Source organism: Leuresthes tenuis, unplaced genomic scaffold (genome assembly GCF_036924035.1).
Source record: "Leuresthes tenuis unplaced genomic scaffold, fLeuTen1.0.hap1 SCAF_20, whole genome shotgun sequence".
Taxonomy (NCBI): Eukaryota; Metazoa; Chordata; class Actinopteri; order Atheriniformes; family Atherinopsidae; genus Leuresthes; species Leuresthes tenuis.
The window spans coordinates 31,215,681-31,229,954 of record NW_027325374.1 but is presented as its reverse complement, the minus strand read 5'-3'; the positions used below and the strand labels follow the sequence as shown (position 1 = coordinate 31,229,954).

The 14,274-nt window shown below is 40.9% G+C and overlaps 1 protein-coding gene across 1 annotated transcript; it reads left to right on the top strand.

Annotated features, from left to right (window-relative positions):
* Window positions 1-4,054: 4,054 nt before the first annotated feature.
* On the top strand, window positions 4,055-10,861 carry LOC140278059 (muscarinic acetylcholine receptor M1-like). The gene is made up of 8 exons (XM_072372942.1): window positions 4,055-4,157; window positions 4,619-4,783; window positions 5,974-6,103; window positions 6,976-7,198; window positions 8,560-8,643; window positions 9,136-9,431; window positions 9,526-10,256; window positions 10,464-10,861. Exons 1-8 carry the CDS (start codon window positions 4,055-4,057, stop codon window positions 10,859-10,861), a joined length of 2,130 nt encoding a protein of 709 aa, XP_072229043.1.
* The last annotated feature ends 3,413 nt before the right edge of the window (window positions 10,862-14,274 follow it).

Sequence of the window (14,274 nt, the reverse complement as noted above, 5' to 3'; positions counted from 1 at the left end):
TCTTCCTGTGTTTAACAATAGAGTACAAAAAGGAACAACAGGTGACATCATTTGACAGTTAAGTTAATTCATATAAATATCTGATTACTGATTCATTAATTTAGGTTTAACTATCTACTGCTACAGACCAGTAGGTGGCAATATGGCTCTATAGAAAAGTTTGCAATTTTCCTAAATAATGATTTCTTCCTTATTATACCAAGTACAATCTTGAAAAGGGTATCAAAATGTAGCTTGAGATATCACTGAAAACCTTAAAGGTATAAAGGTATAAAACACATTTAACACAGTTTCAAAAATCCAACTGAGAGTGAATCTGAAGAAAATAGTTGCTGGTTTCTTGTCTTGTTAGACAAGAAACAGACCTCTCACAGAAAAGAAGCAGAGCTTGTTAGACAAGAAACAAAAGGCGGATAGGCATCACCTTTGATTTACATGTCCAGATGAGGGGGAAGAAACATTTGGTATTGATTTTCCTTCCATTTCCAAAAAGGTTTCTTTGTTTGTTCACGGGAAACCTTTTGCTAGGTTTTATTTTAATGTCCCCCAGATAAGTTATGAGACAGGTCTGGTGGGAGAGAGTCCTTCAAATCATCTCCAAAGGACAAAGGTTGTCGTAAATAGAGTATACTGTCTGTCTCTTCTGTGGATATCTCCCATCTGGGTCTTTAAATCAACATTACCACACAGGAATGTTGATGGTGCCCACCAAAGATTAAGTTCCATATTAAATCCACACTTGAGTTTGCTACACCTGTGTTGTAAAAGCACACTGTGTGGTCAACTAGACTAGAAAAGTGCAATCTATGTAAGATTTATTTCCCATTTACTATTTAGGTCTCCAAGTACAATTATTTAATGACACTGGCATAATCAGTGCTGGTACTGATGACTTAAAGCCTAGAGTGCGAAACAGTTTCCCTCATATCAATAAACAAACTATACCTATATTTAGAGATAGAGCTTGAGTGTTATTGAGGTGACTGAAGGAATAGCTTCATCATGTTTGCATTTATTGAACGAAACTGTCCACCAGATGCATGTTTTGATAGCAGGTAACATATTGAAACACACTATAGTATGTATAATGCATAATATGGCATCAGTATGACAGTGTGTCCTTTCACAACATATGAACATACAAACCATTCACCAACATGCTGTTGAAGCATTGATGTTTTTATTTCTTTGTGAGATCCTTCTTGTTCAACGTCTGACTCCAATTCAAATTTATATGGTTGCAGAGTGTTCGTGTTGGCAAACTTTCTCCCTCACTTTGCTCAGCAGTTGTTATGATATGAAGAAGACAGCGGTCACATCCCCAGAAAGGGGGGGGGGGGGGAGAGGCTGCTCACTTACAACTCACCTACGCTTAAACAGCCTTGTCTGAAGTGTTATTTTGGTGGGGGTGAGAAGAACACTCATAACACCTCAGAAAATTGTGTCCACTTTTTTTTTAAAAAAAAGGAAACTCTTAACTCTGGAATGAACATCTGTTGACTCTATAAAATAAGATAAAACTAGAAAAAAAAAACGTTACTGCGAAACAGCAGTGAGAATGTTGATGAAGTTGAATGGGGATAGCTGAAAATGCTAAAAAAGTGGAAAATTGTCACAGTTTATGTTTTGATTATTGTAATGTTTCAGGTTCTGTCACATTTTATGTTTGATCTTCATGTTTTCAGGTTCTTTGTTATGTTTCAGGTCATGTTTTTTTCCCCTGTCACGTTAGGTTCACTCATGTCACCTGTTTTCCGTTTCACAGCTGCACTTCATCACAAATCACCTCCCCACAGTATATAGTTTCCTGGTTTCCCTCACTCATTGCAGAATCCTCACTTACTCTCTTATGCCACAGTTTGTTTGGTTAAGTCTGGTTAAGTCTGGTTTTGCCTCATAGACATAGTTTTTCACAGTGCCATAGACACAGTTATATTATAGTCTTGTTTTCCATAGCCTTGTTTATCCACAGTCATGTTTTGTTTTGCTACCGTTACGTGTTTTTGATTATCCGGCTCAGCCGCGTCCTCTGTTTGTGCCTTTGTATTTTTTGGAATAAACCTTTTGATTTTTGAGAAGTACTGCATCTGGGTCCTACCTTTCACCACCATATCCTGAGAAAAATCTTTCAATTACTGAAAAACCAGTTGCTGAAGTCTTGGTTGAAGGAATTTGAAGTTGAAACAACAATAGTGGAATGATTTTCACTTCTATTGGAAAAGCAGAAGATTTGATGAAAGGGCCGAAAAAATAGGTTTTTTCATGTTTTTGAAACAGTCATATTTCAAAATTGGCTTAATATTTGAAAAAGTGACCCATTTTGGTAATATCTGAATGTCTTGTGAGCCGTTTAAACTTTGGTGTCTCTAGCTGAAAGTATGTAGCAGTAGTTAAGTTGATAAGAAGAGATAGAGTTGAAATTTGCCTAAAATTTGAATAAAATGTTAAATATTTAAAACAGTATAAAAGTTAAAAACACAAAAAGTGAAAGCCGTAATCTCATGAAAGAGCTGAACTTTTTGAGACCAAAATGGTTGAAATCGGTGTAAGTATGTAGATGTAGTTCGTTCAAAAGAGGAGAAAAAGTTTAAATTTGTTCATGTTTTTGAAGCTGTCATATTTCCTGGGGAACACCTGAAGTGACGGGGGAGGGCTGAGAGGAGAATGATTTGAGCTGTATGAACTGAGTGCGGCCTGTGATGTACGAATGAAACCAGTGCAGGGTGGTGCTGATGATGCCTAAGAAAGAAAGTCTATTGAGGAGAATGGGGTGAGAAATGGTGTCAAAGGCCGCACTCAGATCAAGGAAGATGAGGATGGAGATGAAGCCGGAGTCAGCTGCCATGAGGTCGTCGTTGGTGATCTTTATGAGGGCTGTTTCTGTGCAGTGGCGGGGACGGAAACCGGACTGTAATTGTTCGTAAAGGCTGTTATTGGTGAGATGGGAGTGAAGTTAGGAAGCAACACTTTTTTCTATGATTTTGGAAATGAAAGGAAGATGAGAAATGGGGCGAAGGTTATTGAAGTCGTTGGGGTCTGAACCAGGTTTTTTGAGGCAGGGACTGACAGCTGCACACTTAAAAGAAGCTGAACATTTTGTGCAAAAATGGTTTAATTTTCTTAAAGTATGCGGAAGTAGTTAAGCGTCAATCAATAGTATCTATTGTTTCATACAGTTTTTTTTTTTAAATATAACTTTTCCTCATGCCCTTACTTAACATTTGTTTTATTTCAAAGTCTCAGCAACATGCTTAGAACTAGTAGACTTCTCAGGACTAAAAAAGGAGGAAAAACAATCTGCCACAACTTAAAATAGCTTGGTAAATAAATACCCCAGAACCAGAACAGGTCACAAATAATGTTCGCACATCAAATCAAACGTTAAGTGGGCTATTGTGACAACAAATCACAAGGCTGAAATGGACTACTACTCACACTACTTAATCAGTGGCTGAAGTTACATTTCCCCTCTGATACCACTGAAACCTCCTCTGCCTCCCCCTACAAGCTATGCATGAGTCAGGAAGTTGTACTGTACAGTTGAAGCTAAGGTCCTTCAATTTTTGCACCAAAAATGTTATGTATCTTCTATAAAACTGTTGTGTAGAGACCAATCTGCTTTGCCATTGTCTCAACAATATTATTAGTGAAAGTAAGAGGATTTCCACAAGCATGATGTGAAGGGAACTCAAGGGATTGGGACTAAACAACTGTGTAGCCTTAGGAAAGCCACTCATCAGAGAGGCTAATTGGAAAAAAGGGCTTCAATATGGGAAATGTGCTATATTACATGCCAGTTAAAAGATTTGCAGCAACATTTTGCACCATTTGAAGTAAAGGAGGAAACACTAACCCCAATAAAATGTGCATTACAGTAATCCATGCCTTTGTGTTGAGTTGTGACAAAGGCGTGGATTGCTCTCTCAAAATTCTGCCTAGACAGAAATGGCTTTATTTTGGCAAGCTGCCTGAAATGGAAAAAGCTTGACTTTAATTCTTAATTTCTTTTAACTGATGTTTCTTCTTTTTTCTTCCAGTTGTTTCTTTGATTACTATGAACTTGACCTCCAGCTCTGATCTTGTCCAATTCTTTACCAGCAGCTCTCCTGGTGTGAGAGACCAACCAGCAAGCACCATTATAACTGAGTCTGCCATGAGTACTATGAATCAATGCAGATTATGCAGATTATGTTTATCATGTGCACATTTGAGATTATTTTTCAAAGCTTCAGTAGACATCTAGTACTGTCACGATCATGCTTGGCTGTGGTGTTTGTTTGGTTTCTGGGTCTTAGGTGGGGTTGAGCAGTTTTTTTCAGGAAGCCGGGAGTGGAGTCTGGTTCAGCTCCTGCTCTCTCACCTGTTTCTCATCTGCACTTGTCAAGACGCCTTCTTAAGGATCTGCAGGAGTAACCAGTCTTTGCCAAATTGTCTCACTACTTCTGTAGCGGAGAGACCATAAGGTGCTGGCTCCAGACTCTTGTGCTTGATCAGTTGAAGGGTTCTCTGGCCATGTGTTTGTACTTTGCAGGAGAAAGGAGGACTCAGACTCTGTTTGGCTGAACCAGCTCCCTCAGCCTTTTCTCACGGGTCACATCATCAGCTGGGTTGTTTCCAGAATTCCAGAATCAACATATCTCCACACATGTCCTTCGGTCAACTCCTGAATCTGTGCCATATGAGTACAGAACCAACAAAGACCTTGAATGGGCAGGATTCAGATACCAACTAGATCAGCACTGTCGTCGAGTCAGACGACAGGATCAGCCAGTCGATGTTGATCGTAAGTTCTCCTTTTAGAACCTGTGCAAGTTGTGCCCCAGTGAGGGCAGCACAAAGTTCTAATCTGGGCATCGAGTGGGACCGCCTGGGAGCGACTGAGGAGTCTGGACTTTGTAGATGTTGCGCATTGTGGGAACACTATACTCACTACACTGGACTACGCTTGTAGCAGACGACATCAGTGTGGAAAAGCCAGCTTAGCCCTAGAGTGGATTCAGGGGTATCTGTCTTGTGCTGTGCTAGCCATAGCTCCACATTAGCTGAGCAGCTCTCTTCTGGCAGATGCCTTATGACCTCAGTTTCATTGCTGGCCCACTGACGTTGCTAAAATCCATCAAATGCTAAGAGGGTTCACAACTTGTCAACCAAGTGCCTTGCCTCAGTGATGATAGGGACACTCTGGAGGCAATTGTCCACGTAAAAGCACCTCTCCACTGACCTTGGAGCTGTAAGGCAAACGTGGCACAGCAGGGGCTACATGTTATTCCAAACGGTAGTACCTGCCACTCAGACTGTCAGAGGTTCACCTGTAGTAACATCCCGCCAGAGGAATCTGAGAAGGGAATGATCTTCTGGGAGGAGGCAAACCTGGTGAAACATGCCCTTAATGTCTCCGCTGATGGCTATTGCATACTCTCTGAAACCTAGCAGTACTCCCAGAAGCGATTCTCCCAACATTGGCCCAGGCAGTAAGAAGGCATTAAGGCTTTGTCCTAGGTACTGGTAGGAGCATCTGAAGACCAGTCCGTTCTAGCCATTGTGGCTGACCATATGGTGTGGGATGTACCATGCCTCACAACCTTCCTGAACAGATACTTCAGGGCCACACATCTGAGAAAGGCACTTCCGTGAAGGACCTGCCTAGATCAGTTTCTCCATCTCCACTTTGTAGACCACAGCCCGCACAGAATATCTTGTCAGTCACTGCTCCAAAACTCGTAGGTTGGGCATGACAGTTTCTCTGATGGCTTGCAGAAGTGGAATGTCCCTCTGGCAGAGCAGCAGGGTGGCATAACGGAGTATGCCGTCGACCTCTACTCTGGTCTTAGTCTCGAGGATGTTGATGGCCTCCTGATCCTACTTTGAGCAAGTGACAAGTTTCTTACTTCGGCATGGGACAGTATCGACTTGTCATAGTCTCTCAATGTGCTTCATCAGCTCGCTCACCTGAGGTGCTACTGTTGTGAATAGACACTGCTGCAGTGTTGAGCAAGGTTACGGACGACACTAGCTGGGCCCTGCAGTATCCAGTCCAGCCTCATGCAGAGGGCAGCAAGTCCTCTTCGAGGTCCCAACCTGACGGGTTAATGGGAGTGATAAGGTGGGGATGATCACTCCCAAAGAGATGCAAAGGCTTTACACCAAGGAGGATTTGGATAGGAAGACCAACAAGGTGCTGTTATTCTTCCTGAGCTGTTTCATGGGATATGTATGGCTAGCCAGTCCAATGAGTGCTGTGGTGAATGCATCTGTAATCCCCAATCTGGTCTTTGGCTATGCAGGAGAGGAAATGAAGAATGACACTGATGCCCCACGGAGAGTATGTACCTCCTGCCAAATCGTGGGTAATGGTAATTCTTCAGGGGTCCCTTGCAACCCTAACTTCTCTGCTGCCTCTGGCAGCAGCATTGTCCTCTTGCAGCCATCATCCAATATGGCATAGGTGTTGAGTGTCCTATTGCCATAGTGAATACCTTGAGGACACGGCTACTTTCTGTTGGTCAGTCTACATACAGCACCTCGTTGTTGTTAGCACTCTTGGTGGCCTCAAGTTGACCTCATGCAGCACCTGGAGGTATTTACCTTGGCAGACACTACTTGGCTTTTTCAGATTGCACTGTGCAGCTTGATGTGACCACGCACAACGCTAACACCTCTTGTAGCTCTTTATCCACTCAGTTAACTGATCCTTGGTCAGCCTGGATACTGCAGTACACTGATTGAGATAGTGCTCCTCGTTATTGCACAATGGCCTACACTGGTTTCCCTCAAGGGGGGCTGCCTGAGCCTTGAACCTCTGACTTCTTATCAATGTCCTTCCCACCATGGAGAACAGTAGTGGGGCGATTACTCTATCGACTGCAACTCTGCTTCTCTTTCAGAGCCTAAGGTCCTCAACATTCCCACCAGCAACTGTACCTGGAGTGCGAATTTCTCAAAAGACTGGAGTCCTGATGGAACGTTTGCCGCTAGATACATGAGGGACTCATGGGAGCATTGGAGAGTCGTGTGCCTGGCGATCCTTTCCATTGAGGAGCTTTACATATTCGGAACCATGAAAACGGGCCATCTGCTGATTGGATTAGGCATTGCCCTGGTGTATCGCAAAATTCGGAAGTCAGAGACAGCAGTCAAAGGCCCCAAGCGGCCCGACATGTTTGAAGCATTGGGCAGAGCTATTGGCGCTCAGACTGTGGTCATTAACCGCAATATGGATAACATCTTGGAGAAGCTGGTGGCTTTGCAAAGGCGTATGGATCATTTTTGTGACCAGAATGGACAAACAGAGTAAGTCATGTCCATTGAAATGCAACTACTCGCCCTAACCCAACAATCATCTAATCTGCATTCCTGCTCTCCTGGCACCGGCCTTGGCCAAGGCTGCTGCTGAAACAACTCTCCCTGAGACAGCTGCTGCGAGACACTCTGAACTACTTCTCCTCCTCCCTTTCTTCACGGACACCCGGTGATTGTTGATTCTGACTGGGACCCAAGTTATCAAGTTTACACAGGGGGTGCCGGCCAGAGCACTTCTCAAAGCCAATCAGAGTATAGGTCAAGAAAAGACTGGAGGCTGATATTTCATCTTCTCTCTATTGTGTGTATGTATGTGTGTGGTTTCCAATAAGAAATAATAACAAACACAATTTAGGTTAGGACAAATAAACATATCCATAAACTAAGTTACTCTGTTACTGTCACCAGACTGATATAAACAGCAGGAATCAAATAAAGTTGGTAATCAAAGATTACAATCTTTCCCATTACACCAGTAAGCATAGTACTAAACAATCTGTGGACAGATATCTCAAACTTGTCAAGTCACCATTGGTATTAACGCAACACTTCCTGTAACGGAACTGGCACAGCGCTCTTATTGTGAAAGTCCTAGCATGCCATTTCCGGTGACTAATTAGCGTTAGCTTTGAACATCGGCCAATAAAACATTACTTTATACTAATCACTCCACATTTTAGTGCAGTGATAACACTCTGTTAACTGTACTGAAATTGGACAATGAACATACAAGCATAATTCAACATGAACTTGACGCATTTACACTCAAGCTGCAGGTACCGGTGAGCGAGGTGGTTAATTAGCAGGCTAGTAATTAAAGTTCCGCACTCTCGTCTGCAGCGACTAACAAAGGATAGCCACATCAACCCAGAAATATAACAGGTCATACACTTGTCATTCATGCACATGTTACTTAAACTGGAATTCGGTCCCACACAACTGTAGTCCACCATAGACTAACATACACACCCTGCAAGATTAACACTTAAATTAACAGTGATTCACAATTAATTAAAGGCATTTAAACAACGACTGAATACTATAACTCATGACTTTGGGGCCTTTTCTACAACTTCAGTGGTAATTCAACCGAATTCCATGCTTCATGCTTAGAATCTTCTTTCATGTATTTATCTTGTTCTCCTGTCTTCTCAGTGCCAATTCCTTCATTGCTCACCTTACTTTGGATTTCTAAGCCAAGGATCTTGCTTTTTTCTGTGGATTCTGAGACACCTACCTGCTCTCAAACCTAACCTCCAGGAGATGGAGAACTCAACTCTTAACAGGACATTAAAGCTGTCTACAGAGGATTTTGATCCCTTAGGAGGGCATACTGTCTGGCAGGTAACAATGTTTGCAACATTTTCTCAGTACATAATTTTCAGACCCTTCTATAAGAATTACATGGCTTTAGCAGCAAGTTAGTCTATATACAAGACAAACAATTGGCTCCATTCTTTACATAGTTTCTACTAAGCTCCAATAAATTCATAGCTTTTTTTTTAGACTGGTGACAATTGTTGTTCAAGCTTTCTAAATGTATGTGTTTGTCAGACATTACCTACTTTCTTTTTTTTTTTAAGTAAATCTGGAAAAGAAAATCATCTATCAATATTTTTTACAGTTTATCCAAATGATATCACATAGTATATTTTGAGACACTTACTGACATTTTCCAAAAACAATGACATTTTCTGCTTCACTGCTTTTTCAATAACACATGGCTCTGTTTCCAACAACTATATTTTGGGATTATGAATCAATACAAGGAAATCACACCAAAACACACACATTTACTGTGTTTACGTCTTTCTCCTCTTATGTCTTCATCCTCAGGTCATCATAATTACCTTCCTCACTGGAACACTTTCTCTTGTCACTGTTGTTGGGAACATCCTAGTGTTGGTTTCATTTAAGATAAATAAGGCACTGAAGACGGTGAACAACTACTACCTCCTCAGCCTGGCATTTGCTGACCTGACCATTGGCACCTTGTCAATGAACCTGTATACTACCTACATCATAATGAATCAGTGGGCACTGGGGCCAATGATGTGTGACTTATGGCTTGCAACAGACTATGTGGCCAGTAATGCCTCAGTAATGAACCTGCTTGTCATCAGCTTTGACAGGTAGCGGAAATCTTTATTGTTGACAAAAATGCAAAGCACAGTTACACTTATTGTCTATGTTAATACTGTTTATTTTTTTCCCCTGTCCTCTTAGATATTTCTCTGTGACCAGACCTTTGACATACCGGGCCAAACGTACAACAAAGCGAGCAATGGTTATGATTGGATTAGCCTGGTCCATCTCTTTTATTCTTTGGGCCCCAGCCATATTATTTTGGCAGTATGTTGTGGGTGAGCGGACCGTTCAGCCAGATGAGTGCTACATCCAGTTCTTGTCTGAGCCGATCATTACATTTTGCACTGCTATTGCTGCATTCTACTTACCAATGACTATTATGGCAATTCTGTTTTGGAAGATTTACCAGGAGACAGAGAAACGAGCTAAAGATGTACAAGGCCTCAAAGCATCTGCGTCAGGCACCAACCAAAAGCAGACTCAGAGTCAAGGAAATGGCAGTGTAAGTGGAGAAAGCAAAACTAATACTCAGAAGAATTTAACAGCTATTCTACACCAGATGAGCTCCCAAAACTCCCAAAGCAGCTATGAACTTTATCTGCCATCTTCAGAGAGAAACAACAAAAAGGATGCCATCTTGCCAGGAGGAGTAGGAAGCAGAGGGAGATGCAGCACATTCTGTCTCCAGTTTTCATCTCTTCTGGCAGGTTGTCATGCATCCAAGAGGTCCTTCAACAACACAAATATAGTGGATAAGGCAGAGCACAGCAGTTGTACCTGCTTTGACAATAATGAGGTTTGTGCTTCAGGGGGCCAAAGAGGTTCAGAGGTGGAAGCTGATGTTGCAGACCCATCACAGACTTCAACAGGTTGGAGACAGCCCTATTAACTGTTATTTGTTGGCATGACATATAAAAATGTATTTATGATATAAAATTATTTTAATGCTATCTATCTATCTATCTATCTAGACCATCATACATCTGGAAAGATGAATGAACAACCACAATCAACCACCAAAAATCAAACAAGGTCAAATCCTGTTACCGCCTCTTCACTTGACCAATCACATGCAGTCATGATCATGAAAGATACTGCACTGGCCAAATCCTTTGCTTCTAAAGCAAAAATAGAGATAAACATGTGCAGGAATGACAAAAAGGCAAATGAGAAGAAAGCAGCTCAAACACTAAGTGCCATCCTGTTTGCATTCATTACAACATGGTTACCATACAATATCATGGTGTTGGTCAACACTTTCTGTCAGGACTGTATCCCTGAAAATCTCTGGGCTCTTGGCTACTGGTTGTGTTATGTTAACAGCACAGTCAACCCCATGTGCTATGCACTGTGTAACAAGACCTTCCAGACGACGTTCAGAGATATTTTAATGTGCAAGTTAAATCACAGAAAGAACAAGACTTGTCTTCATCAGAGGCAGGCTGTTGCATTTCGGATGAAAGATCCATTGTAGATCCATTACATGGATTAATTTTTAAAACTTAATTTCCTCTTACATATTCAGCATATAGAGTGGGAGAGTTGTACTGGATCAAACAAACATATGTCTTATGGAAAGGACGCTAATATAACTTTTTTCTATCCAAACCTATTCTAACCTGGTTTATTTTACCAAGAAGTGGCCAAGGCCATTTTGTTTGTCTACACATAGAATGTATATACCAATGAAAATAGTAATCAGAGTCAGATGTCAAGCCAGTGCAATGCCACAGACGGCTGCAAAAAAATAATTCCTAATCATTTTGTAATAGGTTTACAAACTCACCATGAATTATTTCATATTTCACAAACAAAATACTGTATCATGAACTACATGACTTTTTCATAGAGACACATGCATAATATTATTAACATTGAAAAAATCTTTCAGTATACTTGATATGTTCATAAGAAATGTACTTAGAATATTCATTATTCCAGAAAATCTAATGTTTCTACATCTAATAACAGAAATTCTACCCCTTGGCCAAGTATTCAATTCAGGAAAAAAAATTGATAGTCACATTTAAAAAGACATATAAAAATTCTACATAAACCCCATTAAGAAGTTGATAAAGTTGTTTTAACTGTGATCTCTTAAGTATAGCCTTTGCCTGGCAAAGGAGCAACTGCACATTTGCCCCCCCTGATCCTGGTCAAGGAGAAAAAGATAAACAAGCAAAAAAAAAAAAAGCATAAAGCTATCAATGTTGTTTGTCAAAGTAGGGATTTTAGACTTTGGCTGCTTCCATCTAAATAGAGACAGAAATATTTTTTATTGTCCTATTGTGCGCCAATAGTGAAAACATGCATGTAACAATCACCTTCTTTTAGTCCTTTCAAACCATAGTGCAACTAAACAGGTGTGCATATTCTTTTTCAAGCTGAAAACTTTGAATAAAGATTTGACAGCCAGTTTTCTAGATGTTGAGACCTTTGTTTGACATAATTTATAATGACTGTAATACTCAAAGTTGCCAGTCTTACGTATATCTGGCTGATAACATCAGTCCTGAGACAAGTCCTACCTTCATAAAAGTTCCAATTATGTTGAAATAGTTTAATTCAATGTGCTTTAGTTTGTTCAGATTTATAATGTTTTATAATGAGAGGTGTACACTATCATGAGTGATATAAAGAAGGTGAAATAGTTTTTTGTTAGTAAATAAACTGACAGCTGGATGTAAAATATGTAGCCTATCATAAAAATACCCCTATTTCCATCACAGCAAAAAAAATGAGTGTTAGTGTGTGTAACTTGATTCAGATTCAGTTTAATGAACATGGTTTCAGAGACTTAAATGGAATTAAAGCTGCAAGCAGCCATGAACGGGCCCTCGCAGGTGTGCACATCGGGGTATGCGCTGGAGTCCGTCCGATGTGCACCGCACAGCCGTCCATCAAGTGTAGAGCAGGATGTGAGAATCCTCACCAGGTGTATTACCACCAGGCGTAAAAAGTGACGTTTTTGGCCACCAGTAGGTGATGCTATAAGCCTGTGTAAATTTGGTTATATGTATGCGTTCTGGTTGGAGCCTAACTGCAACAACATATGAAGTCTGGGGTAGATTGGTTAATGCATGTGGGAGTTATAAGCTTCTTTGTTTTTCATGGCGAGTAATGGCCAGTCATCAAACTTTGAGGTTTGAGAAAGATGTCGATAACTTTTAGTCCCCCATGGAGTAACATAGCCAAGTTTGAAGCCTGTAGCATGAAATGTGTAGGAGGAGTTCGATCAAATGCGAGGTGTGGAAACGGGCAAAAATGGCGCCAAAACGCATGTTCCACTCAAAATGGCCGACTTCCTGTGGACCTGGCACCATGGTGTCCATAGGTGTTTTTGTGCGTCTGGGCATGACAAAGGTGAGTCCCAAGTTTTGTCAGGGTACGGCAAAATGACCCCATTCGTTTGGCGTAATTGCAATGTTGTAGGTGGCACTACAGAGCCATTTTGTGCCGTCAATGTTCGCGAACGCCAAATTGCTCCGTTTCCCCCCATGACTGGCGTCCTTGCCAAAATTGGCGTGGTTTGGAGGAGGTTTCGTAAACAAATAATAATAACGCCTTCAGAAACAATAGGGCCTTCGCAGTTCACTGCTCAGGCCCTAATAAACAAAATCAATAGCTTATGAGAAAGTTTTGTATGAATACAAATCAGCAGTGATAGCAGATGGTTGCTTGATTGTAGTATTTACTATTGACTGAATATAATTTTCTGTTCTATGTATTTTATAAAGCAGCTCTTAGTATTGTGTGACCCTTGCAGTGTGAACATCAATAAAATATAACAGAGTAGCATGAAACTGTAAATATGGATTAGAAGTACACATTTGGAGTACTGACTCTATCAACAATCACCAGGTGTCTGTGAAAAAAGGGAGGGAGGAAAAGTAGTTCAGAGCGTCTCACAGCAGCGATCTCATGGGGGGGTTGTTTCAGCAGCGGCCTTGGCCAAGGCAAGAGACAGGAGAGCCAGAATGCAGATTAGATTATGATTGTTGTGTTAGGGCGAGTAGTCATATTTCAATGGACACAACTTACTCTGTTTGTCCATTCTGGTCACAAAAATGATCCATACGCCTTTGCAAAGCCACAAGCTTCTCCAAGATGTTTTCCATGTTGCGGTTAATGACCACAGTCTGAGTGCCAACAGGTCTGCCCACTGCTTCAGTCATGTCGGGGCAGCTTGGGGCCTTTGACCGCTGTCTTCAACTTCTGAATTTTGCGATACACCAGGGCAATGCCTAATCCAATTAGCAGATAGCCCGTTATCATGGTTCTGAATATGTAAAGATCCTTGATGTCCTCAACGGAAAGAATCGCAAGGCACACTCCTCCTTCTTCTTCTTCATATTACAAAACAGTTTTACTTCTCTGTTGTTTTCACAGTGCACATTTTGCTGTATACAATTGTGAGATCATGTGTTAACTGTTGTGAAAAAAATAATATCTTACGCTTGAGTGTTCAGTATTGTGTGCAAACCTATGTAATAGAAAACTGCTGTTTTAACCTGTTTTAATTAGCTCAAGAGCAATACAATAAAAGTGAAATATAAAAATCAGGACTCCAGAAAATCTTTTTAAAGATACAAACATTTTATGTAATTTACATGTTGAGTAATAATCAATATGTAAACGTGGTGCAATAATAATGCCATCAAGTGCTTTCAAGGGAAATTGCTGGGTAGTAAATACTGTACTCACATTATTTTATTTCAAAATTCAATTCTTAAGACAAAAAATATAGGTGCTAATGCATTATTGTAGCACTGTCATTGAGGAAGAGCTTCAAAGTTGATTTGTGGGAGGATTCAGCAGAATCGTAGAGCAATCATAGAGGGGGGCTAAAGCCTATCCCTACTATTATGGGGCAAGAGACATAGTGCG

What these genes read in the sequence shown, in the direction of transcription:
- LOC140278059 (XM_072372942.1), top strand. Translation starts at nt 4,055, where the DNA reads ATGAACTTGACCTCCAGCTCTGATCTTGTCCAATTCTTTACCAGCAGC. An exon ending in CTATTGGCGCTCAGACTGTG is followed by an intron (nt 7,199 to 8,559) that starts GTCATTAACCGC and finishes CCTAACCTCCAG; the next exon opens with GAGATGGAGAACTCAACTCT. An exon ending in GAGGGCATACTGTCTGGCAG is followed by an intron (nt 8,644 to 9,135) that starts GTAACAATGTTT and finishes CTTCATCCTCAG; the next exon opens with GTCATCATAATTACCTTCCT.